Source organism: Lonchura striata, unplaced genomic scaffold (genome assembly GCF_046129695.1).
Source record: "Lonchura striata isolate bLonStr1 unplaced genomic scaffold, bLonStr1.mat Scaffold_113, whole genome shotgun sequence".
Classification (NCBI taxonomy): Eukaryota; Metazoa; Chordata; class Aves; order Passeriformes; family Estrildidae; genus Lonchura; species Lonchura striata.
This window is the reverse complement of record NW_027461081.1, coordinates 606,499-632,793: the sequence shown is the minus strand read 5'-3', so window position 1 is coordinate 632,793 and position 26,295 is coordinate 606,499. Positions and strand designations below refer to the sequence as shown.

The window sequence follows — 26,295 nt, the reverse complement described above, 5'->3', positions numbered from 1 at the left end:
TCAGCTGTTCCCGACACCCTGGGGGTGTTGGGATTTCCCTCCTAGGGACAAGGATGTTCATCCCCTTCCAGGAGCCCAATGCCCAGCTGGGGCTCCAGGTCAGGGGTCCTTGAGCAGCTGCCCCAGAACCTCCACCAGGTTCTCCCAGCGCAGCCGGAGCCGCTCGGCCTGGGCTCCCCAAAGGCCTCAGCAAGGTCCAAGTCCTGCCCAGGAACCCTCAACTCCCTCAAACCCAGCATCCCCCACATCCCCTGCAAGTTCCTCCCATGGCACCGGCCATGGCCATGTCCCCACTTGTCACTGGCCATGTCCCACCATGTCCTCACCCATGGCTGTCTCCCCACCATGTTTCCATCCCTGTCACTGTCCCCCATGTCTCCATCCATGCCTGTGTCTCCCCATGTCCCTAGGGATGGCCCTGTCCCCCTCCATGTCCATGCGTGCCCATGTCACTCTCCATGTCTAATGCTTTTTCTCTTTTTGAGCCTGGTCTTATAAGCTCTCAGAGATAAGCATTATACCCTTGATAGCTCAGCTACCTCAGGTGGCATAAAACAAGCAGGATGGCTCATGTGACAGTGTTGGGAATAAAAAGTTTTAATAAAAGGCAAAAATAAAAAAGCTTTTTACAGAGAAAAGCCAAGTCAGGGCAGAGGCTCTTGCTCTTGCTAAAACACTTCACTAAAGCAATTAACTTCTTTTGTTCTCTTCTTTTCTAGGGAATTGCTTAGGTGGGACTTTTTGGCTCCTGTTCAATTAGCTACCCTTAAGTTTGAGGTGAAGTCCCCAAGGTCCTATGAGGTGTCTTTCAACCAAATTGAGGAGAGAAACACCTGGCCTTTTGTCCTTTTTAAGGGAACAAAAGGTTAACTTGTCTACTCTGTCAACAGAGGGCACATTCTTACACGTGTCCCACCATGTCTGTGTCCTACCATGACCACATCCACTAACTTAGTTCAATGTCTATTTTTACTTCAATATTGGATATTTTAAAGGGATAAAGAGAAATGAAAACAAAATCAAGGCCAAAAGAAAAAGACTTCCATGTCCATGCCGGCTGAGGATCCACGTGCTTGGGTGGAGGGAAGAACCGTTTTGGTGGAGTTTCTACCCCACTGTCTCCAAATTCTTGGTCTTTTCCCCAGTTTTTCCACCATCTGGCTGCAGAAGACACCCTTGGGCAATAGGAAATCAAAATCGTGGAATCCCTGAAGTTGGAAAAGACCTTGTCCTGGTTCAGAGCAAATTTGGGAGAGAACCTCCAAAGGGATTCCTCTGGATAGCAGATTCAATTGGCTCCACCCCCAGCCAGTTTGGGAAAAGTATCTCCTTGGAGAACAGTGGAAAAAACTGTTTTTTAAAGAATAAAACCTAAACAATATTAAACAATAAAACCTCTTGCTGCTCTAAAAGAGAGACAAACTCAGGAAGTCCCTCCGTGGGTTGTAGCTCAGCTCCCTCAGTCTCTTATCAGTCCCTCCGGTGCTGGAAATGCCACAGTCCAGGCCTGGCCCGCTGGGCCACAGGTGTGAGCTGCCGGTGCTCTTCTGGGTGTTCAGGCCAGAGCGGGTTTAAACAGGTCCAAAGAAAAGGGAAAAACAGCCACAGTCCAGGGAACTTCTCTGCCACAGCTAGCTAAAACTAATTAACAGCAAAGGAGAGATCTGTACCTCTGTCTGTCCATCTGCAACAACCCGGCCCAGGAGCAGGAATGTGGAGGAGTGAGTGCAGTTTCTGAAAACAAACTCTGCCCTTCTCTCCCTCCTTTGCTCTCGGAACAAGTCTTAAAGGTGCAAAAATTATAATTCACTATAAACAGAACAGACAACTGGAGATACAAGCATCATATAGTCAACCTAGGACATACCTCCAAGACCATTCAGTATTCCTTGATGCCACCAGAAGATAGGATTGAATGCAAAAGATTTTATGGAGTTGGAAGTCATTAAATCTGCTCTCCCCAAGGAATTCCCATTGTTGGTCTGTGCCCCAGTGGATGTTCCTGCCACTGGGTTCATCTAGGTGCCCACAGGGAACGAGGAAGATGTGGAGCCTCCCAGTCAAGAGTCTTCCCAACACAGATGACCAGGCCCATAGATCACCAAGACTGCCTAATGAAGGTCACTGAGGATCATCCAACGTGGATCCTCCCATAGGGAATGGAGCTGGGAGGAGCATAAGAAGCTCTTCCCACCCTTGGGGAACTCACAGGGCTTCCCCCCTTAGTGGCGCCTCCGTTGGTGTTTAATCAAGGTTGATCTCTGTGAGAAGCTCTTCCCACATTTCCCACACTCGTAGGGCCTCTCCCCGGTGTGGATGTGCCGGTGCTCGGTGAGGTGGGAGTTGTGCTTGAAGCCCTTCCCGCAGTCGAGGCAGCGGTAGGGCCTCTCCTCGGTGTGACTCCGCTGATGTACGAGGAGACTGGAGCTGATCTGAAACCTCTTCCCACACTGGGGACACTCGTAGGGCTTCTCCCCGCTGTGGATGCGCTGGTGCTTTCTCAGGTCTGAGTGCCACCCATAGCTCTTCCCACATTCCTCCTGTCCCCACTTCATCTCACAAAGTCATTGGGCATCGTGTGTCTATAAGAACCTCCAAAACACCAAGGTTCAGCATAAAAATCCTCCAAACTTTAAGACACAGATCAAAACCTCCCCAAACATCAAGATTCAGCAAAAAATTCCTCCAAAACAAAAAGATTCAGCCCCTAAAAAAAAATAAATCACCAACATTTAACCCAATAAAGCTGAGGAATGCCATGATTCACCCCTGTGAAAATCGTGGAACCCCTCAACAGTCACCTGCTGCATGTGGGGTGGCAATGCTCCTGGGGCTGAGGGGAGGCTATAGATACAAGGAGGAATGGAACCTCGTGGTGATCCTTGTTTCTGCTCCTCCTCCTCCTGTGTCCCTATTCTTCCTCACACTCCTCTTCCTCCTCCTATTCCTCCTTCTCCTGCACAATCCCACCCTCTCCTGCCATGTCCATCATTTCACCATTTTGTTCCTCAAGCCTGCTTCTCCTTCCCTTCTCCTCCTGCCCCCAGGCCCAGCACCCACTGCCGGCTCCCTCTTCCCCCCACACCCACAGCATCCCAGCGCAGGGGCAGGGATGGAGCTGGGGCAGGTCGGGCTGGGGCAGCGCTGGGCTCTCGGCCGCTCCCGCCCGCACTCGGTCCCCACTGCAGCCGCTCCCGCCAGGACAGCGCGGGGGGGCCCGGCCTTGGCGCTGCCCCACTCCCACCTCCCCAAATTCCCCTCGCGGGGCCATGGGGCCGAGGGGGGGCGCAGGTGGGTCCAGGTGGGGAACGCGGGGAGCTGCGAGTCTGCCTGGCAACTGGTGAGTCATCAGCGCCGCGGGCTCTGATTGGCTGAGCTCTGCCCGAGCCCTGGGGCTGCAGCACAGAGGGGACACCCTGCTCCAGGGGGGATGTCCCACAAACGGGGGACCCCATGGAAGGAACCACAGGAAAGTGTCTTTACAAACAGGCGCTCTGAATCTGCTCGGAGATAGGGCCAGGGACCTGTACATAAGGAAGTGACAGGAGAAGCCATCAGTTTCAGAAAATGTTATTAATTGATGACAGACACTGCTGCTCAGCCAAGGTCCTGCTCAATTCATGAACTTCCAGAAGAACAACAAAACCTTAACAGAGCCATGAATATCATCTGCTGTACAATAGTGGGGTGCATATTAATGGGGGTATATAGTAGGCGGATTGGGATGTCTGTACCTCTCAAGTACTTCAGCCAACACAGAAAGGGAAAGGGAGATGCAGCCGGGAAAATTAGGATGAAAAGGAGGCTCTGTCCTCTAATACTTAGAGAGAGCCGATGGGGAATGTCTCATGGCCTCTCCCTTTTATTAGTAATGAAATTATTTTACAGGACTCCTCTCTCTGGTTTGTGGACAGAAACCTCTGGCAATGTCAATTTTCCCGCACATCCTCGGGCTCATCCCGAATTTCTTTCACCATCCGGGGCGGCGGGCAGGGAGTGCAGCTGAAGGTGCCTCACCCACTTTGGGTGATCGGCTCCCTTGGCTGGCGGGCGGCACCAGAGATTGATTGGGGACCCGGGAGTGACCAGGAGACAGACGAGTGACACATCAGGGGGTCTGTGAAGAGTCAGCAGGGAGAGAGCACTGAAAATCTCATCAGTGAGTGCCCTGGGATCCTCGGGGAGTGAACATGGCAGGGCACCCATGGAGGGGAGAAAAGGGAAAGCCAGGGAGTGTCCTGGCCAAAGGGATGATGATCCCAAAATGTCTCTGAAGGGTCCCCTGGGAGGATGTTGAGGTAGTTTGCATATTTCCCCAGAGGTAATTAAGGACATGGACACCCAGGGGGGCAATAAGGGAAGGGGAGAAGGGATTTGGACAACAGGGGATGGATGGGGTTGGTGTGCTGGGAAGGGATCAGGTGAAGAGGAGTGTGCAGCAATATGGTTCAGGTAAGAAGCAGCAGGAGGAATCTATGTGGTAAGAAAAAGGATGATGGCAAAGAGGAAAAAGAGAAAAATACAGAGGACTGAAATGTTTTTCAACAGGGTCTTATCCTCACATTTGCCAGCTGATCCAGATCCTTTCCATCCCCGGTTTCCAGGAGAGGAAAAGCAGGAGGTCAGGATGCCAGGGGTTTCTCTGCGCTGGCAGCGGCAGCACCGGGCGCAGAGGTGCGGCACCGGGAGCACGGGCTGGGGCCTGTGGGGAGCTGCGGGGCCGGGCCGGGGCTGTGGGGCAGCCGGGGCTCAGCGCCGGGCGCTGCCTGACCCCACCAGCCCCGGGCAGGGCCGGCAGTGGCCCCCGGCCCCCGGGAGGCTGCGGGACGCCCCGGCCGCTGCCCGGCCCCGGGGAGCTGCCGGCCCTGCCCGCCGGGGGGGCCGCCTTTGGACACTGCGGCAGGACAGGCACCGGCTCTGCCACACGGGCTGGGCAGGGACCCTGAGCACAACGGGGAACACAAAGGAACAGCTGGGAAATGCAGAGTGCACATGGAAGGATCAGGATTTTCTGTTCAGGATTTGGTTTGGGTCCCTGCAGAAAGGAAAGGTTTTGCAGAAAGCTCAGCAGCTCTCAGAGGATGAGCACCCACAGGCAGTGACCGGGGCTGCAGGAGTGGCACAAGAAGCCCTGCAGCACTTGGGCACAAAGGCACAGCAGCTGAAGGCAAGAAGGGATGAGCAAAAGGCCAAGCTGAAGGCAAAGGCCACGGCAGAGTTCCCACAGCCCCTGAGGGATCAACACCAGGGCCCAAGGGGGCCCCAGCACCCAGGGGATGACGGGGTCGGCCACAAGCACCTGGCAGAGGCATTGCCCTCCTGGCCAGGGCAGAGCCCACCCAAACAGCCCCTGGGAAGGAGTCAGGGCTCCAGCTGCAGCCCACAAGGACACTGCAAGCACAGACAGCAGCACCCTCAGCAGGAGCAAGTCCACCCCTGCATGGACATGGATTGTCAGGGCTCTCTGAGCTCCCATCCCACCGAGGACCCACCACACTGGAGCCCTGCAGAACATTCAGGCTGCGTCTGCATCCAAAGGAGGCCTCTCCTGATGGACACAGGGGCCTCTCCATCCACTTGGAATCTTACACCTAACGGGGGAAAATTGTAAAGGAGTGTTTTTATTATTAAGGGAATAAATGGGAAAGCTGAGCTGGTATAATTTGTTCAGTTCCTATTATGAGATATGGAAGATAGGCTTCAAATAAACTAATTTCTATTTCTTCCTACTGTGATTGTTATTAACTAGGAAAGAATCTGATGGTGGCATTGTAATATTGTAAAAGGTGATACAGAGGCTATTGCTGCTGTACCTTTGTGTCAAATGTCTGGCAAGGCCTGTGCTGAAGGGAACCCAGAGGTGTGGGCAGCCCCAGAGGGAAAATTTGATGTGGAGCCTCTCCAAATTAGTTTGAAGCAACCAGGACAAGTGGTGTCTAAAAACAACACCCTGTTCCAGGGGAGGGAAGGAAGAGCTCACAGCCTGGTATGGAGTCCCTGCTAAAGGCAGGGCTCTTGGAGCCAGGGATGTCTCCCTACAGCACTCCTATCCTGCCAGTCAGGGAATCAGATGGCTCCAATGAGGAGGACAAGAACAAGTGGTAGACAAAGCCCCAGTGAAATGGCTGAATTTCCTGGCTAAAAATATCTTTTGAGTATTGGGAAAAAAAAAAAAAAAAAACAAATGGTAAATGGTGGAGAAAAAGGTTAAATATTTGGGAAATACTGGGACTGAAGATTCCTGGTGAATTGACCCAGAGAGGCACTGGGCAATCTCAGAAGTAACATTTCCCTGGACCAAAAAGGAGCTGAGACAATTTTGAGGATAAATAGGGAATTACACAGCCTGGATTGAGGATTCTCTGTTCCAGCCAGAACACTGTAGGACTTTTTAACCTCAGACAGCCTCCATGCTGTGGTATAGACAGGAGAAAGAGAGCAAAACTTGAGAAAATGAACAACCAAAAATATTGATGCCTCAGCTCTGTCTCTTCCAGACTCAGAAAAGAAATTGGAATTGTAGGTGAATGTTCAACAGGGCCATGCCAAAGGAATCCTTGGGCCAAAATGTTTCACCCAGTGGCCACAGTGGCCTCATTGCCTGCAGAATTGTGCAGCCACAGCTTCCACGGGAACCGAGGCCCAAAAACTGATGACAACAGGATCTCCAACTGTTCCAGTCTGCCATCAAGTTCAAGCTTTGATAACCAAAAGAGCCTCGCAATGGATGAGCAGTGCTCGGTTATTACAGTGTGAAACTTGTTCAGTGGCACAGGAGGATTCAGAACTGAGGACAGGGGAAGGGTTTAACCCAGCCTCCTGTTTGAACAGCCCACAGAGGGGCTGGGAAGAAACCCAGCACTGCATTCAAGTGACACAGCTCCAGACCCAGCCTGGGGGAGATTCAGGAGACATTGCCTGGCCTGAGGCAGAAAATGTGTTTCTGGATGGCTCTTCAAGGGCAGCAGAAGGGAAAAGAGTTCCAAGACACGCTGTTATTGAGGAAAGGGAATCAGACAAAGCGCAGGTTACCCCCCATGGTCAGCTCAACCGGCACAGCTGTGTGTGCTTGTAAGAGCCTGGCACTGAAATGCCCTGAGCAGGAAGGCTTCAATATCTTCTGGTGACACCATCTCACCTAACAGGGGGGCAAAAGCAATTCTGATTGCTCAGCAACCACTGGATCACTTATTAAGGCATTTCTAAAAGACATCATTCCAATAAAAGGGACTGTGGAAGCCATAGACTCAGAGAGCAGAACTAATTTTGCAGGAGAGTTCCTCCAGGGGGTTATGGCAGCTTTAGGAATACAAATGGGACCTCCAGAACCCCTGGCACCCCCAGAGCTCAGGCTGGGTACAAAGAATGAATGGGGATAAAAAGAAACACCTTTAGAAGCTGGGGATTAGATAGTAATAGTTTCAGCAAGTTTTAGAATGGATTTTCTCAGTGAAGATGGAGTCTCCAGCACCCTAACTTTTGGCTATTTATGGAGAAGGCACTGCCCATAACAGCTGAGGCTTCCAAAGTGGCTCAAAGTGCAGATGTCTGTTTAGAATGGTGAAGGACATAGGTATGATTCACTAGTAACTTTCAAATACCTGCTCTAAAGCTGGAGTTACTCAAAGAAGAGAGAACTACTTCAACACTTGTAAAGAAGCACCATTTTTTCCAAATCTAATTTTCACATGTAGCTGAATTTTTCAAGAATTGTGTTTTTTATCATACTATGAGTGCAAAACAATCTATAAGAAGTGTTTAAAAACAGATTGTTAACAGGAAAAAGTGATCAAAAGATCTATTTCCTCTTGTATTAACAATTGAAATATGACTGAAGAAGGGATCAACTCTGCAGTCCCCTGAACCAAACTCACAACTTCTTTAACAGCATGCTCAAAGTTTTCTATACTTCAAGCTTTTTTAGAAAATTCACTTTCTTAATTTCTGCTGTTTCTGTAGCCCCAGACCCTGTATAGTTTATACCAGCTGCATTCTACAGAAGGGATACCCAACTGAGGATACAAATTGCCTGCTGAATGGCCTTCTCTGACTCCATGCTGTTACTTTTGGCCTCAGATGGCACAGAAAATGCTCTCCAGTTGACTTGCTTCCAAATGCCAAAAAACCCCAACCCCCAAACTTTTAAACATAAAACAGAAGGAAAGCTTAATTATTTGAGTTAAAATAGCACTGCAAAACAGTTATTCACAAATATAGCAATAAAAGTGTTATAAAAGATGTGCCTCCTGATACATAAAGATATCCTGAAGAATGATTTTGTATTGTTTATATACATTCAAATTTAGTTTTCATCTTTTTTACTGAAAACTGCGTTTTCATAGACAAACAGAATTTTTTCCTATAACTGGATATCTGCCTGGCAGACATAAATGTTTCTGTCAAACTCACCATTCTGCCATGGATATCAGAAGACATCTTGGAGTGACATGGACAGGGTTTTGCTTCCTTTATTAATGTTTCCATTCTTTGGTTCTCACATGACCTGTGTCATTTCTGTATTTAAATTCAGAAGCTCTTGCCAGAATACTCTTTCAACTTTGTTTGTAGTCACAATGCAAGAGGTCTGCAACTCTTGCTTTAATTTGGGACAGGATTTATTTCTTCTTGTAACTGAAGACTAATGGCAGACATCACCTTCCTCATTTCTCCTGAAGTAATGACTCAATTCTCTGTCTGGGTTAGCTGGCTAAATTATTTCCTTTCTAAATAGTCAGGTTCTGCTGTGTATAGAGAACTGTGACTTTCAGTGCTTAATATAAGCAAGCACTGAGAGGAGGGATGTACTGAGAAGACGATTTTCTGCGAGATACATATAATACCCTTTCTGCTCCATGTGTTCCTGCTGCAGCCTCAGTTGAGCTGCAGGTCCAGATTTTGATAAGGATTTAAAAAATGTTGGGCACCACTTAGGGTCGATTAGACTAGCAATGTCCAGAGGTTTAGAAATTGCATCCTGTAGAAAAGGAGTTTTTCCTCAAAAGCCTGTAAAATGTACAGGGTCACATAGACCAGAAACCTCATCTTTCCCTTATGTCAAAATGGCTCCTAGCTAAATTTCTGGGACCCTCTATGCTAAAATAAGAGAGGTTTGTCAAAGTAAAGCTAATAGTGGCAAAATTCCTTAGCCCAACAAATCAATTGAAATGTCAAGTGCAAATTAAGGATCAGAAAGGAGAGAAAGAAAATAAGAGGTAAAAATAGTCTAACAGAGGCTCCTGACTTAATCATATCAACAGCTGAAGTTAAAAGGTTAGCAGAGGTTGATCTGACTGTTAATGTTTTCTCATCATTTTGTTTATGAGAAAGAAGAAGGGAAGAAGCCTTCCATCCCTGGTATCAGGTTAAGTTCCTCTGCTTGAGTGGAACAACTCAGTACTCCAAACATAAAAGCTCCAAAGAAGCTCACACAAGGATGTTTGTCTCGAACTGTAATTGGAGTAGATCCATTTGTTTGTGTAATTGCCACCATGGTGGAAATCTGTGCTTCTCTATTTGTGCAACTGCAAATATTTTCTAGGAATGAACCATCTGAATTTTAATATCCCATAGATTCAGTGCAATACAGCATATTACAATATCTTGACCTTTTCAGTGTTCCATAAATTGATTGTCTGGTTGTTCCTGTCCCTCCTCGTTTACGGGCCTAGAAACCTTAGAAGAAGAGGTAACATGGCTATCTCTGAGTCGTATCTTTTATATTTATCAGCATTTCCAGAATCACACTTCTAGTGTCTTGAAGGCTTGACAGAAGTTACATACTGTGTGCCTGAGGTGCAGTAGCATATAAAATCATGCCAGAAAAGGCAGGGATGAGTGCCACAGGCGGGCTCACAAGGTTCACCACAGGTGGTCCTGTTGAAGGTCACATTGGTTGACCAGCATTGTTATAAAATTGTGATCTCTCCAGTGAGTTATTCTGACAGCCAGATAAACCTCCAGCTAAATAAATATCATGGGCAACCTTCAACCAACCAAATGTAACTGTTTAATTAATGTGCTTTTCCGAAGTAAATTAAAAAGCAGAGGGAAAAGGCTTCTGGTCTTTAAAGGATGCATAAAGCAGAAAATGAAAGATCTGAATATGAAAGGGAGAGAATCCTCTTAAAGCTGAGGATACAGTGGTAAGAAAAATTATTATTCATTTGCAGACATCACCTCAAACTGATGGACTAGTGAAAAGAAGATACAAATTTTAATAACTGCAAATGTTGGAGTAAGTTGCAGAGAAAGAGCAATTGCCACTTTTTCATTACTTGTCTTCCATCAAAGAAGGGAGAGGGGAAATTCACATTTGGTAGTGTTTATTTCAATTATTATGCCCTCAAAAAAAAAGAAAAAAAAAAAAAAGCCGCCAACCCCACAATTATAGAACAAAACAGAAATGCTCTGAGGTGGCTCAAATTCTTCCTCTGAGACTAAACGCAGATATTTTTTCTCAAGATGCTTTTTCACTTCCAGATGTGCCTTCAGGTCCAACATGTGCCTTGAGGTAAATTCCTCTGCCTAGTGAGTGTGCAGCTGAAGAGGCTATTACTGTTTTGGTAGCTTCCTACAAGCATAGCTCAAGCCATCTCATCTGCCCCTTCCAGCAGCAGCAGAAAGAGGTGTTGAGGTGTTTTGTCTCAAGCGCTGAACAGAACAGGATGCAGATGACATGCATCACCTTTTGAAGTCTCACATCCATTCTGGGGTAGGGGGAGTGCTGTGTGGCTGTGAGACAAACTACATAAGAGAGCCTGAAACGCAAAAAAAGACTTCAGTTCCTTTCTTCTCTGCATCGGGGCCATGATGAGTTCCATGACCGGGCTGGGACGGCGGGCGGGGCTGGCCTGTGATGCGCTCTGGGCTCTGTGACAGCACAGGGGCCGTGTCACAATGGGGGCAACTATAAAAGGCCCCAGGCTGGTGCCGCTGCCCCAGTAGAGCCTCGGCAAGCGGTGAGTGCACAGCAGAGGGGAGAGGGGGCTGGAGGAGGGCTGGGACAGGAGCGCCAGTCCCCGGGGCTGCCCCGTCTCCAGGGCCCAGCGCCGGGCGCAGCGCCTTGCTGGGGGCGCGGGGCGCGCGGGGCAGCGGTGCAGCCTTGCCAGCTGCCGGGGGCCCTTTCCTTCCTGCCACCACATCCCTGCCGCTCCTGCCCCTCACTGTCTCCATTCCGGCCCCACTGAGCCCCTCCTGTGTGTCCTCCTGCAGACCATGGCTTTACTGTCACTGCTGTTTGTGCTTGTGCAAAGCCTGATCCAGTACCCCCAGCCAGCTGGGGATGGGCTGGATGAGGCCACGCACCAGAGAATGCGGGAGCGTCAGGAGCTGCTGGACCGTGAGATGGCCCGGCTGATGCAGGAGCTGGAGCAGGGGCCCCTGCAGCAGCAGGATGAGGGCTGGGGAGCCATGCTCTTTGGTGCCCTGCAGCAGTGGCCATTCTGGGTTCTTGCTGGCATCCTGCTCCTCTTGGGCCTGTGGCTGGGCTGCAGGAGAAGGAGCTGTGAGGCCAGCAGCAGCAGCAAGGACCAGAGCTCCCGCAAGACCTTGGGAGATGAGAGAATAACTGAACAGGAAGAAGACACCGCTGATCCAGAGGAAGGTGAAGAAGACAGAGATATGACTCTGGAAGCAGAAAGCAGCGGCACTGAAGATGACAGAGAAGGCAGTCCTGTGGCTGCAGATGATGGCAACAAGGATGATGCCACTGAAGACAATTATGATGTGAAGATGAAGGAGGACAGCGATGTCAACAGTGGCACTTATGATGTGAAGGAAGACAGCGATGTCGACAATGGCTATCACTTAAAGAAAGAAGGACAGAGTGATGGGGATATGCCAGGAGACACTACCACTGAAGGAAATGAAGAAGAACCTGGCAATGTTGCTGGAAATAAAGAAGATCTAGAGAAGCAAATTAAGAAAAAAACAAGGATGTACAGGTGGACCAAGACAAGGACACTGGAAAGGAAGAAGAAGGAAATGAAGAAAAAAACAATAGTGTTACTATAAAGGCAGGCAAAAACACTGATGTAAATGAAGGTGAAGACAATGTAGATGGAACAGAAGAATACATGGATGTGAAGGTGCAGGAAAGCAGACGTGCCAATGACCAAAGAAGTAAAGACTGGACTAGGCAGGAAGATAGCAATCAACGTGGGAATGAAATTGCCCATAGTGGTTTTCCTGCACCTGAGGAAGTAAATAAGGATGTGATAGCAGAAGATGGCAATGATAGAAACAAGGATGAATAACAGGCTGATGTGAATGTGGAGGGAAACAAGAATAATGATAGACAAGAAGAGGAACAAGGTAATGTGGCTGCCAGTGAAAAAGGTGGCAGTGATGGTGGCAGGGAAGAAAATGCCAGTGGTGGAATTGAAAACAGAGAAGACACCCAAGATGCTGGGAATGAGAAGGACATCCTTTTAGTGGATGGTATAGAGTGGCCTGTGGAGGACCTGGAGAGAGGCTGCTCAGTGACAGCTGAGCTGATGGAGAGCTTCACGTGTGTCTTTGTGTACAGCGTGAGCAATAGCTTTGATCCGGTGCCTCAAGTAGCCATCGGGGTGGGCAGTGCCTTTGAGGGCTGGAGCCCCCATGAGTGGGATGGGGTGTACCGTGTGCTGGTCCCACTGAATCCCCCGCCAGGGCACACCTTCCACCTAGAGCCAAGCAGTGCAGGGCAGACGGCAGCAAGGACCTTCAGCGTCCATGTGGAGCTGGTGTGCACGTGTGAGAGCGAGCAGCTGGGCGAGAAGCTGTTGTGCCTCCTGCACCACTCACAGGAGGAGCTGCGGCGGAAGCAGCAGCGCAGCCTCCTGGAGACACTCTGCACTGGCTCCCACCTGGATGTGGAGAAAACCTCCCGCTGGTTCTTCCAGATGGTGAGATGCTCGTGGCTGCATGTGCCTCAGTCATACTCATGGCACTTGGTGTTTCAGCCCTGCAGCCGGTCCTGCCAATTCCAGCTGAGCAGAGGCAAGAGGACCCTGTCGGTGGAGATGCTTTTTGGGGTGTGCCAAGGGGACTATGACATCTTTGTGGTCAACCAGCCCTTAGAGGCCCAGAAAGGCAACTCCGGTAACCTTGTGAGCAGTCAGCCCGCCAAGGCCAACATTCTCACAAGAACAGCATGGCCTGAGACATTCGCTGTGGCGGAGGCAAAATTCTTCCAGCACATTGCCAGGCAGATATCATGTAAGAGGTTGCACCTGAAATACCTGCAGCTCTTCACCGGCATGCTGAGCGGCACAGGTTTTTCCACCTCTAACTGGAAGACTCTGGTCATGCATGTGTTAAACATCTTACCACCGGTCTACTGGCGCAGGAAGGAATTTCCACTGCGGCTGTAGGACATCATGGCTGTCGTGGTTTGACACGGAAAGATAATTTTTCCCGGAAGGAAGAGGTCAATTTAGATATTGACCAATTGAAAGTAGACACGCCTCTGAGAACACAGAGGGGTTGAAAGCAGAATTCCCAGGAGAACTCGCTCTCTTTAGTTCCGGTCAGCGTGCAGTGCAGACCTCCCCCCCCCAGCCACGAGCTGGGTGGGGGAGGGGAAGCCCCCATGGCCTGATGGAGGTAACTTCGAAGGGTGGAGGGACTGGAACCGGGCTGGCCCCTGCAGATGGAAGGGTGGAAGAAATCTGGGATGTCTCCATTTCCCCCCCCAGAGTTCCTCTCCCGAGAGGGAGAGAGAAAGCCGCAAGGAAGGAGGAGCGGGGGGAGCTGCAAGGTGCCCAGTTGTGTGGGAGCTGCTGGATGTCCGGGCATCGAGCCATCCTGGGAGTTCGGACTTTTAACCCTTCCTTGAGAAATGAAAGCTTTGTGAATTTTCCTTTCCCCTCCTCGGTTTGAAAGAGAGGAAGAGGGACACCTTAGACCCTAGGATGGGATGTTGGAAGGAGGAATTCTGGATGGGAGGGGGACAAGGAGTGGCTTTTGGCTGGACTTTTCCGTGTTAGCCACAACCCGAACCAAATCTTCTCCTTCAAAAGGGACTGTGTTTTAGGAAGATGCCAGTGAATCAAGAGACCTGCTTCAGCTGGGAAAAAGACAAAATTGGAGTGAACAGAGAAAAGGTTGGGGAGTTTGTGGTGGCGCCCCCTTTCCCTGGAAAGGAAAGAGAAGAGAAGAAAATCTCTGTTCTTGAGCCCTCGGCCCCAGGGGAAAATGGGGGGGACTGTGGTCCCAAACAATGAAAAACTGAACTGTTGTTTTCTCCCCTCTTGCCAGGGCATCCTTGAAAGGAAAAATCCTAAAGGCAGTGACCATCCATGCATTGGTGGTGAGAGCACTGTGCATGGAAAGGAGAAGGGTCACCATGGCAAACTTTTCTCCGGGCGGTGCCATGTGTGACATGGAAACACAGGATGTGGAGCTGTGTTTCTTGGGGGGTCTGTGACACAGGAGAGACTCTGTTCCCTCGATAGACTGAATATCGATTGCTTGGAGGGTAGAAACCTGATTGGGGTCCAGATTGTGTCTCACTGTGGTTTGTTAGAGTTGGGTGGTGGGGGGGAGGAATGTTTTGCAAGGTTTTCATTTGGATCTTTGTGTAGTTTTTTTTTCCCTTCTTTAGTTTTCTCTTTTCTTTTGTAGTGGTAGTTTAATAAAGTTTTTTTTTCCTGTTATCAAGCTTGGGCCTGCTTTGCTCTATTCTAGATTCCACTTCACAGCATTCCAAGTAGGGATCACATTTTCATGAGGGCACTGGCCTTGTGCCAGTGTCAAACCATGACATTTGGTTCCCTGACCGGGAAAAGATAAGATAAGATCAGATAAGATAAGATAAGATGGTGATAAGGTGAATGCTGTGAAATGGGATCAGGAGGAATAAGAGCAAAGCATGTGTTGGGTTTTGAGATGAATTGGGGTGGAGATTTAGTGTAAATTGCTGTTTTATGTAGAATGTGTTGAATGTAATTTTGATAATGATTTTTTTTTCTTTTGTAGTCTGTGTTCTCAGAGGCGAAGGGTGGAATGTCGTGGTTTGACACGGAAAGATAATTTTTCCCGGAAGGAAGAGGTCAATTTAGATATTGACCAATTGAAAGTAGACACGCCTCTGAGAACACAGAGGGGTTGAAAGCAGAATTCCCAGGAGAACTCGCTCTCTTTAGTTCCGGTCAGCGTGCAGTGCAGACCTCCCCCCCCCAGCCACGAGCTGGGTGGGGGAGGGGAAGCCCCCATGGCCTGATGGAGGTAACTTCGAAGGGTGGAGGGACTGGAACCGGGCTGGCCCCTGCAGATGGAAGGGTGGAAGAAATCTGGGATGTCTCCATTTCCCCCCCCAGAGTTCCTCTCCCGAGAGGGAGAGAGAAAGCCGCAAGGAAGGAAGAGCGGGGGGAGCTGCAAGGTGCCCAGTTGTGTGGGAGCTGCTGGATGTCCGGGCATCGAGCCATCCTGGGAGTTCGGACTTTTAACCCTTCCTTGAGAAATGAAAGCTTTGTGAATTTTCCTTTCCCCTCCTCGGTTTGAAAGAGAGGAAGAGGGACACCTTAGACCCTAGGATAAGATGTTGGAAGGAGGAATTCTAGATGGGAGGGGGACAAGGAGTGGCTTTTGGCTGGACTTTTCCGTGTTAGCCACAACCCGAACCAAATCTTCTCCTTCAAGAGGAACTGTGTTTTAGGAAGATGCCAGTGAATCAAGAGACCTGCTTCAGCTGAGAAAAAGACAAAATTGGAGTGAACAGAGAAAAGGTTGGGGAGTTTGTGGTGGCGCCCCCTTTCCCTGGAAAGGAAAGAGAAGAGAAGAAAATCTCTGTTCTTGAGCCCTCGGCCCCAGGGGAAAATGGGGGGGACTGTGGTCCCAAACAATGAAAAACTGAACTGTTGTTTTCTCCCCTCTTGCCAGGGCATCCTTGAAAAGAAAAATCCTAAAGGCAGTGACCATCCATGCATTGGTGGTGAGAGCACTGTGCATGGAAAGGAGAAGGGTCACCATGGCAAACTTTTCTCCGGGCGGTGCCATGTGTGACATGGAAACACAGGATGTGGAGCTGTGTTTCTTGGGGGGTCTGTAACACAGGAGAGACTCTGTTCCCTCGATAGACTGAATATCGATTGCTTGGAGGGTAGAAACCTGATTGGAGTCCAGATTGTGTCTCACTGTGATTTGTTAGAGTTGGGTGGTGGGGGGGAGGAATGTTTTGCAAGGTTTTCATTTGGATCTTTGTGTAGTTTTTTTTTCCCTTCTTTAGTTTTCTCTTTTCTTTTGTAGTGGTAGTTTAATAAAGTTTTTTTTTCCTGTTATCAAGCTTGGGCCTGCTTTGCTCTATTCTAGATTCCACTTCACAGCATTCCAAGTAGGGATCACATTTTCATGAGGGCACTGGCCTTGTGCCAGTGTCAAACCATGACAATGGCATACATGCAGCTCTGCCTGAAATGGAAATGCCTGGACCATTTTGTTCTAGGCAACGAGAAGCTTCCTGCAGAGATCAGCTTGCCGCCAGCAATGCAAAAGGTTGAGCCACTCAACCTCTTTGAGTACCTGGCCCGAGATCCGGATGCCCACAGAAAGGCAATGGAGGCTTATGCTCAGCTGCACTTTCGCCTCTGGATGATGCTCTCCAACACTGAGAAGAATTCCCTGCACAAAGCTCTGATGGAGAAGTTCGCAGCCAATTGCTGCGACGTCAACTCTTTGTGATTGTTGTATTTGTCCGTGGCAATCCTGAAGCTGCTTTCCTGCTCCTGTGAAAGGAAGATGGTGCATCACATGGTTTCGTTGTGCAGACACTTCCATGAGTGGCCTTGCCCTTCACCTTCCATTTGCAACAGTGCTGTTGCCTAAGTCAAGGAGGCAGAAACTGGCTCCACCTGCACATCCTCGCAGAAGAACAGTGAAGCTGATGGAGGTTGCTTGGAATACCTCGAAGACAACAACCTAGCCTATCAGGGACTTAATGTAGTCATTTAGTGAGTTGTAGTTTTAATTATACTTGTTTCTTAGCATTCATTCCAGAGGCCCTTTAGTGTTGGCAGTATATAACTATTTTGCAAAGCTACCCTTAGTGTAGAGAAATAGAGTTTAGACTAGATTAGTTTAAACCCTTAGTTTAGAGAATTACCCTTAGTTTAGAGAATTCCCCTAGTTGCTTGTCTGCTTTTAAATAATACTTGAATATCTATGTTTGAGAAACTAATAAAAGAAGTTAAGTTTCTCAAATTGCCTGAAATGTGTCATTCTTTGTACGTAACCCTCTATATCTTTGAGAATGTCCTTCCTATACCTCTATCTGAAATAGACTCTTTGCAAACAGAGATGTTGGATATATTAAGTATGCTGTCTCTTGAGCATTTCCATAGAAATGCTTGAAGTTTGAAGTGAAAATGCCCTGAAATGCCTGAAATTTTGCAGCAGAGTACTCCTGAACTTTTTTAGCAATCTTTGGAAAGATTGCTAAAGTTTTCTTTACACAGTCACTTTTACACACTCCTAGGGAACAATTTAGTCCTAAAAGATTGAGCTACCCTTCAGTAATAGCTGCCCTTCAGCAATATCTACATATATATGTGTGAAGAAATAATAAAAGGAGAAAAATTTCTCAAATTGCCTGAAATCTGTCCTTCTTTTTATTTGACCCACCATTTATAGCAGAAAACAAAACAGGTCCTGATAGATGCAGCTAATTAAAGGAAGAAGAAGCTTCAACTTCTGAGTAAAAAACTACAAATGAACACAGTGATAGTTACAGCATGGTCACACTGTCTAGGTGTGCTCTAACCCTTGAGCTGTAGTGTAGCAAATTTGAGTAAAGTAGCAGTGTCTTCCAAAACACAATCTATTTTCCCTCCATATCCAAACTAAAGCTGTCAATGTACCGGCCATTAAAGCAGTTAATCACTTGCATGGGGCTGCAGGGTAAAACATTGCTTGATCTGCTCAAGTCCCCCAACTTTTTCTGTGGCATTTAAATCCTGAGAAGATATAAATAACCTATCTTTATCAATTCGGCTGATATTTAGCTTTGAGCAGCATACTAATTCATAGTAAGGAGCAAAGTGCAAGAAAAAACACTACAAACAGTAGAAATGAAAATAATATGCAGGAAAAGAAAGGCCAGTCATGAAGCAGGTGAGAGCAGCCACCCCACAGTTTCCTAAAGCCCACAGAGATTTGCTCTAGGTGGCCAATCAAGATTTTTGGTTCTTTGGCATATCTCAATTCTTCCTTTCTTCAGGTACTCTGTACTTCTCACCTCCTTCCACCAAGGCAGAAATAGGCTGTAATAAGTATTTCAACCCAAATCCTCTCAGTCCCCAAGTATTAGTGAATTACTATCCAAAATAAAAAGGCTGCTTTAACCTCCAGCTTGCTCAATGACAGTGCCTTCAGTCTAAGGAGCAAGGTACACTCAGGAGGATTCACAGCAATGACACAAGGTTCAAATGTCGTCATGGGCAGTCAATCTTCACTTTGTGCTCTGTGAAGCATGGCCAGTGGGCAGCGATTTAATCTCTTCAGTCACCCCTGGTTAAAAGTGCACTTGTTTCCTCTTCTTTTTTTGCCTTTCAAGGTCTTCCAAGCCAGAAGCAAGGCAGAAGCTCACAGAAATCTTGAGGTAAGAAGCAGTGTTCTTCCAAGGATTCTGACCTTGCTATGGCTCACATAGGAAGCAAATCAGCCCTGCAAAATAGGACTTCTCTGCATTTTCCATGTGGATCAGAATATTTGAATATAACTGGAAAGCTTGCTCTTTCAGAGCCATGCAGGGCTTAGGCAATTTTTTCCATTAATGTATATTGACACTACTTACCATTTCATTATCTGTTCTCCTTGTAAAATAAGTTGTGTAGCTCTGAATTTGATTTCTACTGCTTATGCTTATTATGGCAGCATGGTTCTGTCACAGTGTTTCCAAGAGAAGAGATAATTGTAGAGAAAAATTTATGAGAACAATAGAAACTCCTAGGATGGACAAGCTCTCAGGTTCTGTTTCTTCAGTTCTGGAAATATTTATTATGATTACAGTGCATTAAAGACACAGAATTGTATGAGTATAGGGGAAAATACCCATAAGTACTTTTGTCACCATCTTTAAAAAGCCATTTAAAGTCATCACCATTCAACTCAAACTCTTTAAAATGCTGGTTTACATATTTTAATTGTTGCTGGCAAGGAAAGTTTAATGCTCATGATTTTTCTGTAAGGCTGCATCCTGACCACAGGCATATAATCAATTTTCAGGCTCCTCATAATGTTTTCCTGAAGTATCCAAAGAAAAGAAATGCACCTCATACATAAATGATGTGAAATACAATCTGACATCAAAATGACCTGAGGTACTGTTGTTCCCTAGAAATGAAATAAAATTTAAAACAACATAAAATACTTAAAGTATAGAAATGTTTCTGTATCTGGCAGGGCAAAGTAGCACAACCATCCCAGGAGGTTTGTTCTCATTTTCATTATCACTACTGTATAGTCCACACTTCAGAAAAAATAGCTCTGTAAATTTTGGTTTTGTAGTTTTTAGCTTTAAACAATTCCAGAAAAATTGGGGGACAAAGTGGGGAGTGTTTATTTTTTATTCAGTCTTTTCAGTGGTTATTTTTTTCAGTCCATTATCCTACTGTGGCTACATTATGTTCTTATGCTCAACTTTCCAGATTTGACTACATGTATTTAAAAACAACAGCAGAGGGTTTTTTTATTAAAAGCATTAAAAACAACCACTTGAACCATGAGCCATTTTACCCAGCTCTGATACTGAATTTCTTTTCTTTGTCAGCTCTATACATATGTCAGAGATTGAGGATTTTTCTTTTTATGCACAAACTCTGTACAGTAATTGCATCTTCTATGGAACATCAAATCTTTTGGCAAAAAGACCATCGTACTGAAGGAATACTTGGTTATATAACTGGGAGATATAATCCAGAATAAGTGCTTGGCCCATGCAATAGTGACTGATATCTCAACATGTCAGAGTAAATGATGGAATTTAATTGTTAAACTTTTTCAACATGGAAAAAAATCCCACTGACAGTGATTGCTGTTGGTTTGATCTGTATCTTGGCAAACCCACAGATTTTTAGTCAAGCAAAAACAAGAACAAAAAATTTAGTTTTTAGACCTGCAAATATTTAAGGATTTTTACTGCTCACAGAATACTGGAAAGTGACAACAAAAAAAAAGAGAGAAAAAGAAAAAAAAGTGAGAGACACCTGCTTCTGTTAGTGTCTCCTGCTTGCAAGTTTGTTACTCACACCATTGGAGGCAGGAGAGAATGAGCACCTGTCCCCAGGCTGAGGAACTTGTATGGCACTGCACAGTCCCTATCTCTGCACAGTGAGAAGGGTGGCTGGGGCTGAAAAAAGCCCCATTCTATCTTTTTGAGGAAGAAAGGAAGGCAGCTGCAATAGTTTTAGGAGTGGGTGACAGCTGAAAGTATGTCTTGTGAAGATGCTCTTTGATGAATGTACAGCATACGTGGAGGAAAAATAAGAGTTTGCCAAGTGCAGACATCTTCTATTCTCTTATAGCTAAAGCTGCTTTGATCTCAACCTGACAAGCAATGTGTACATTATACCACTGAAACCACTTTAGTCTTTTCAACTCAAAAAACAAATAGCTCAGGGACCTAAACGCGGGATGACCACACTCCAGCACGGTGTGGGTGGAGGGAGGCAGAGATCTCTGAAGGTTGCTCTTGGGGAAAGAGGTTTATTGGGGGTGCAGGAAGGTCCGAGCCTCATGCTCGCAGGTGTAGCATGTGGCTGGGATTAAGAGGACAGGGGAGGGGAGAGACAAAAGGAGGGTTTAGGAGCAGGGAAGCCCCAGGGGGGGAGGGAGAGGTTCTAAGAGGGGAGGAAGTTCTAAGAGAGGGGAGAGGTTCCAAGAGTGGGAAGAGGTTCCAAGTGGCCGCATGGCTTCTCGGAGCCCCCTTATCAGGGGCTCCTAGGTGGGCTGGGATAAGGCATGGGCCAATGGGGTTACAGACACTGATGTTTTAGGGGCAGGTACAGAGGTGTGGGATGAGCCACACATCTTCTGGGGGGTGAGATGGAACAGTCCATTTCACTCCATGATTCATTCAAGGGCAGAAGTGACATCCGGCTAGCTGGGAGAACTTTTCTCATCCTAGCTGTATTATTTATGAACAATCATATCTATCTATCATCTGCAACACTCTGAGTTGGAAGCACTAGAGCAATACTATCAAGAGTTTCTCAGGAGCTCTAAGCAACAAAGCAGCCTTTACTGGGAAATTTAGAAAATCAGTCAAACTTTGGCAAACGTTTTAATATGGCATTCAATCAACAAAAAAAACTTCTCAAAGCATTGACTTGGCCCATTCAACTTCACAAACTCCGAGCCTGTTCAATTTTAAGTTAATCAATATTGGCAAGAGTACAGAAATAGAAGAGGTAGATACAAAAAGAGAGAACAATAAGATACAGAGAAGCACACACTCAGCTACCAACTCCTGGATTTCAGCAATGTCCAGATGGAAATTCCAAGAGGAGGTAGGGTCAAGATGTGTGCTTGCCTTGTGGTCAGCCTTTAATACTCCTTGGTGTTCCTGGGCTCTTCCCCCAGGTGGGACTTGGGGTCATTTGGTCACTCAGGAGCTGGGCTGGGGCTCCGGAGGTGGCTGTGGAGCATTGTCTGTGCTGTGCCAGGGACTGGCAGACACTGCTGGGCTGGGATAGAGGCTCTGGGGGGATTGGGGTTCCAGGGCAGGGCAGTGCTGGGGTTCCAGGGCAGGGCAGGGCTGGACCTGCCCCTTCCTCCCCTACACATGAAATGTTTCCAGCCAACAATCTCCTCCAGTCTTTCACAACAGTCAACATTGGAGGTGAAATCCCAATATGGCCATTGCTATGGTCAGTTTCCATGGCAACCATCCCCAGCCCCTGTTGCTATGGTCAGTTTCCATGGCAACCATCCCCATCCCCTGTTGCTATGGTCAGTTCCCATGGCAACCATCCCCAGCCCCTGTTGCTATGGTCAGTCCCTGGGCAGCTCCATGGAGACCCCATGCCAGGGGTGGTTGCCATGGACACCAGCTCAGGCCTGGAGCCAGAATCTGTTTCCATGGCAACCATTGGCACTCCCATTCCAAGGCTCATGGATCCAGAACCACAGAATTGGCTGAGCTGGGAGGGACCCATCAGGATCCTCGAGTCCAACTGCTGGCCCTGCACAGGACACCCCAACACTGCCAGCCTGGGCCTGGCAGCGCTGTCCAAACGCTGCTGGAGCTCAGAGAGCCCTGGAGCTGTGACCCTTCCCTGGGGAGCCTGGGCAGTGCCCCAGCAGCCTCTGGGCAAAAACCTTTTCCTGAGATCCAACCTAAGCCTGCCTCAACTCAGCTGCAGCCGCTCCCTCCACTCCTGTCCCTGGGCACCAGAGTGAAGAGGTTCCCTCAGCCCCAGCCAGGGACCCGCTCCCAAGGCTGCTGCCATGGCCACCAGGGCTGGCATCAGCTGGGATGCTTGGTTTCCACAGGCCGGGGTTCAGGAATGGCATTTCTCAATTTCCTGCTCCCACTCAAACCCCGCAGGCACTCATTGCCCTCCCACCTTCCATTGAAGGAAAAAAGGGAAAGATCTCAGGCTGGGATAAGAACAATTTACTGGGAACAGCAACAAGATAAGGAACAAACAGAAACAGAAAAAATATTAACAACAGAAGGGATAAGAAAAACCAGTTACAGGGAAAACTACATCACCATCAATTGTATCTTCCTGGCCACGTGTTTCCTCCTGCATGGAAAGGACACCCTTCTCCTCAGGTAAAGACAGAGAGAGAGAGTCCCTTTCCTGCCCCGGTAATGACCTGAGGTGGGAGTGAATGTAGTGACAGGGCCATGGCCAGACCTTCATTTTCTTCAATCCCATATCAGGCCATTGGTAGGGGCAAGGAAAGGGACAGGTGTGTTCCCAGCATGGATCACAGGAAACATGGATCACCAGGGCTCTTCCCAACAGGGTCCTCCAATGGGGGATGAAACTGGAGCAGTGCACAAAGCTCTTCCTGCAGCTGGGGAATTTTCAGGGCTTCCCTTACCGGTGGCTCCGTTGGTGTTTGGTCAAGTGAGAGCTCTGGGTGAAGCTCTTCCCACACTGGGGACACACGTAGGACCTCTCCCTGGTGTGGATGTGCCAGTGCCTGACAAGGTGGCAGTTGCGCTTGAAGCCCTTGCCACAGTCGGGGCAGAGGAAACGCCTCTCCTCGGTGTGAATCCGCTCATGCCGGAGGAGATGGGAGCTGCTCTGAAACCTCTTCCCACAAGTGGGGCACATGTAGGGCCTCTCCCCAGTGTGGATGCGCTGGTGTGTGACGAGGGTGGAGTTGTGTTTGAAGCCCTTCCTGCAGTCAGGGCAGCGGAAGGGCCTCTCATCCTTGTGAATCCGCTGATGTACAAGGAGATTGCAGCTATTGTGAAACCTCTTCTGACACTCGGGACACTCGTAGGGACTCTCCCCAGTGTGGATGCGTTGGTGGATGATGAGGTCGGAGCTCCGTCTGAAGCCCTTCCCACACTCCCCACACTTGTAGGGCCTCTCCCCAGTGTGGATGTGTAAGTGGCTGACAAGATGGGATTTGCAGCTGAAGCCCTTCCCACACTCCCCACACTCGTAGGCCCATTCCCCGGTGTGGATCATCAGGTGTCGTTTCAGATTGTTGCTCTTCCTGAAGCTCTTCCCACACTCCAAACACTTGTAGGGCTTCTCCCCATCAGGAAGCTTCTCAGGGACCACCAGCTCAGAGCTCTGGCTGAAGCTCTGCCCACCTTCCAGGCCCAGAGTGGGTCTTTCCTCCTCAGAGCATCCTGGGCTGGCCTTGCAGCCCTCCTCCTCTGGGATCTCCAGGGCTTTTCCTCCCCGTTGGATTCCTGCGATGTGGAGTTGCTCAAAACAGCTTCTTCCATGAGGTTCTGCTGCAGGGATTTGTCTTTCCTGGTCTCCACGATCAGGTCTTGCTCTGGGGGAGGAAGGACAAGGAGTAGATGGGATTTGCCTCAGTGCCAGAGGGAAGGGCAAGGAGATCCCCCCAGTGCATCCCCGGCAGGAGGGCACCGGCAGTGGGGCTGTCCTGCAGCTGGGGGCCAGGCTGGGCTGGGAGATGGAGCAGGAGAGAGGGGGAAAGGGGCACTGACTTCCTCCTCACCTGCCTTGGTGTCCCAGGGCATCTTCCTCTTCCTCACAACCTTCTTCTCCATCTGGCGAATATTTGGGTACGGGAAATCCTGTTTTGGGAGGAAAACAAGGGATGAGCACAGTGAGTTTTGTACTGGCTTCAAAGCAAACCAGGGAGAGAGTCTAAGCCAGAATGACAATTGAATAAGAAAATTAAGATCAAGGCAATGATACAGAAACACTGTCTTAATCTGACAGAGTCAGGATATAACCTGACACCTCGTTGCTCAGGGTGGTGGTAGCAGTCTGATGAAATGGTGGCTGCAGTCCAGCTGGAGTGATGAACGTGATTCTGTCAAAGTGGCGATCCTGTAGAAGGGTCTGGTCTTCCTCTGAAGATCCAGTGGTGGTTATGGAGCTCTTGTCCTCTGGGAATGCAGTAGCCAAGGTGGTCATGGTGTTGCAAGGGTGAGATTATATCCAGGTAGGAATGCTTGGTTCCTCCCCCTGGGCGGAGCGTCCCACAATGGGATGATGTAATTTTATCAGTGCTGCAGTGACACTCAATGGCCCATTAACAGAAGATGGCCCCTGGAGGGCGTTATCAGGGCCTGAGCCATGGAAGAGATAAAGAACACTGCCCCACCTGTTGATAACAGTTTATGGAGATGGAGACTGAAAACACTTTTGGTTACATCTGACATTGTAACCTGAAACAGTGAGGCAATCCCTGCTCGAGGTGGGGGGTGAACACCACCCCCCTTACCCAAACTGGCTCAGGTGTAAAACCCCCACCCTGGGAAGGCCACGCACACAGGGGACAATGTCACACTTGCCCCACCCCAGGGGAGACCTCTGTCCCTGTCACTCCCTTGCTCTCTCCCCTTTTCTCTTTCTTTGCATCTCTCTCTACCTCACATTTACTGTTCAATAAAATCCACTTTGGATTTGGTCTTGTTAGCACCTTAATTGGGGCAGAGGCATCTCTCTAACAATTTTATTATCCAGATTGCAACATTATTTTACACAGTGAGTTCAGAGCTCTGTTGTCTGACCCCAGGTGCCTTTGACAACAGCATGTTTCTCTCCTCTGAGGAGTTTGTGGCTCTTTCTGGAGGATCTCTTGGAAGCTTGGATGCAGCTTCCTCTGAGTGACTTTTGGGAGAACTTACGAGGAAAATGGCTCTTGTGGGTGGCCAGTGTAAAGAAAAATATTTTATTTTCCTTCTTTGAAAAGTCTGTTAAAATCACTGGAGGAAAGGGACCAAATGATACCAGCAAGACTGACAAGGATCATTCACCTCAAAGTGAGGAACACAAGGCTACTTAAATCCTACAAGAAGCCCAGCTCAAGTAGGTAATTTCCCAAATAACTCCTGAATTCACGGGCTTTGGGGGGAAAAGCATTATTTTCTTGGTCCCTGTCACCTTTGTGATAGCTACACAGAGCTTTCCCTTCCTTTTAATAATCTGTATTGGGCCAAATTTCCATGTTTTTTTTTTTTTTGGGTTTTTTTTGGGGTTTTTTTTTTTTTTTTTTTTTTTTTTTGGAACCTGCCAGCATCTGAGCTGGAGCTGTGCTGGAACTCATGAAATTTGGAATTGCCAGAGAATTGCTTCTGTTGTTGGTCTATTCATGTTTGGGATTTATTTGTGTTTCCATCAGAAATGACTTGTGGAAAGAGCAAATCTTCCTCAAGGCATTTTATGGAGGGTTAACTTTGATTTCTGCTGAGTTTGTTTTGTCCAGTGTCCAGGGGATGATCAAGGGGTCTCTGGTGTTGGTTTGGCCCTAATTTTCTTCTGATTTGTCTTTATCACTTAAAAACACCTGAAAAATGACTAAAAAGAGTATTGACCAGAGATGTCAGAAGTCCCACCATTTTAGAGGTATTTGAGGTGGAATTTACTGTTTGGGAACATATTCTGGAGGATTTGTGGGTTCTTGGGGGATATCTGGTAGTATTCTCCATATCTTTGCACTCCAAAACCCAAAGTGGATTTGTCTGTCACCTCAAAGTGACTCAATCCTACCTCAAAATGGCTGGTTCTTACCTCAGTCCCATGCTAAAATTGCTCAATTCCTCAGCCTCCAGGATGAGATGGGGTTGGAAGGTGATCGGGCAAAGTGAGATCCAAATTTGAGGTTGTGGGATCAGAATTGTGTGGGGCTGGGTGGTTGTGATTTATT

At 48.0% G+C, this 26,295-nt stretch overlaps 3 protein-coding genes across 3 annotated transcripts in view; 1 reads left to right on the top strand and 2 right to left on the bottom strand.

Moving 5' to 3' along the window:
- The window catches only part of LOC144248414 (uncharacterized), an 84,688-nt gene extending 81,986 nt beyond the window's left edge, over positions 1–2,702 (bottom strand). Inside the window, exon 1 of the mRNA XM_077790588.1 lies at positions 2,245–2,702. Within this exon, the coding sequence (XP_077646714.1) occupies positions 2,245–2,555 (311 nt within the window). The 5' untranslated portion in view covers positions 2,556–2,702. The remainder of the gene's footprint in view (positions 1–2,244) is intronic.
- A 9,406-nt stretch (positions 2,703–12,108) lies between these two features.
- Positions 12,109–13,355, top strand: LOC144248413 (inositol 1,4,5-trisphosphate receptor-interacting protein-like 1). The gene is made up of 2 exons (XM_077790587.1): positions 12,109–12,200; positions 12,296–13,355. Exons 1-2 carry the CDS (start codon positions 12,109–12,111, stop codon positions 13,353–13,355), a joined length of 1,152 nt encoding a protein of 383 aa, XP_077646713.1.
- A 9,370-nt stretch (positions 13,356–22,725) lies between these two features.
- On the bottom strand, positions 22,726–26,170 carry LOC144248412 (uncharacterized). The gene is made up of 2 exons (XM_077790586.1): positions 26,160–26,170; positions 22,726–23,949 (listed from the first exon to the last, which is right to left on the bottom strand). Exons 1-2 carry the CDS (start codon positions 26,168–26,170, stop codon positions 23,028–23,030), a joined length of 933 nt encoding a protein of 310 aa, XP_077646712.1. The 3' UTR covers positions 22,726–23,027.
- Positions 26,171–26,295: the final 125 nt, after the last annotated feature.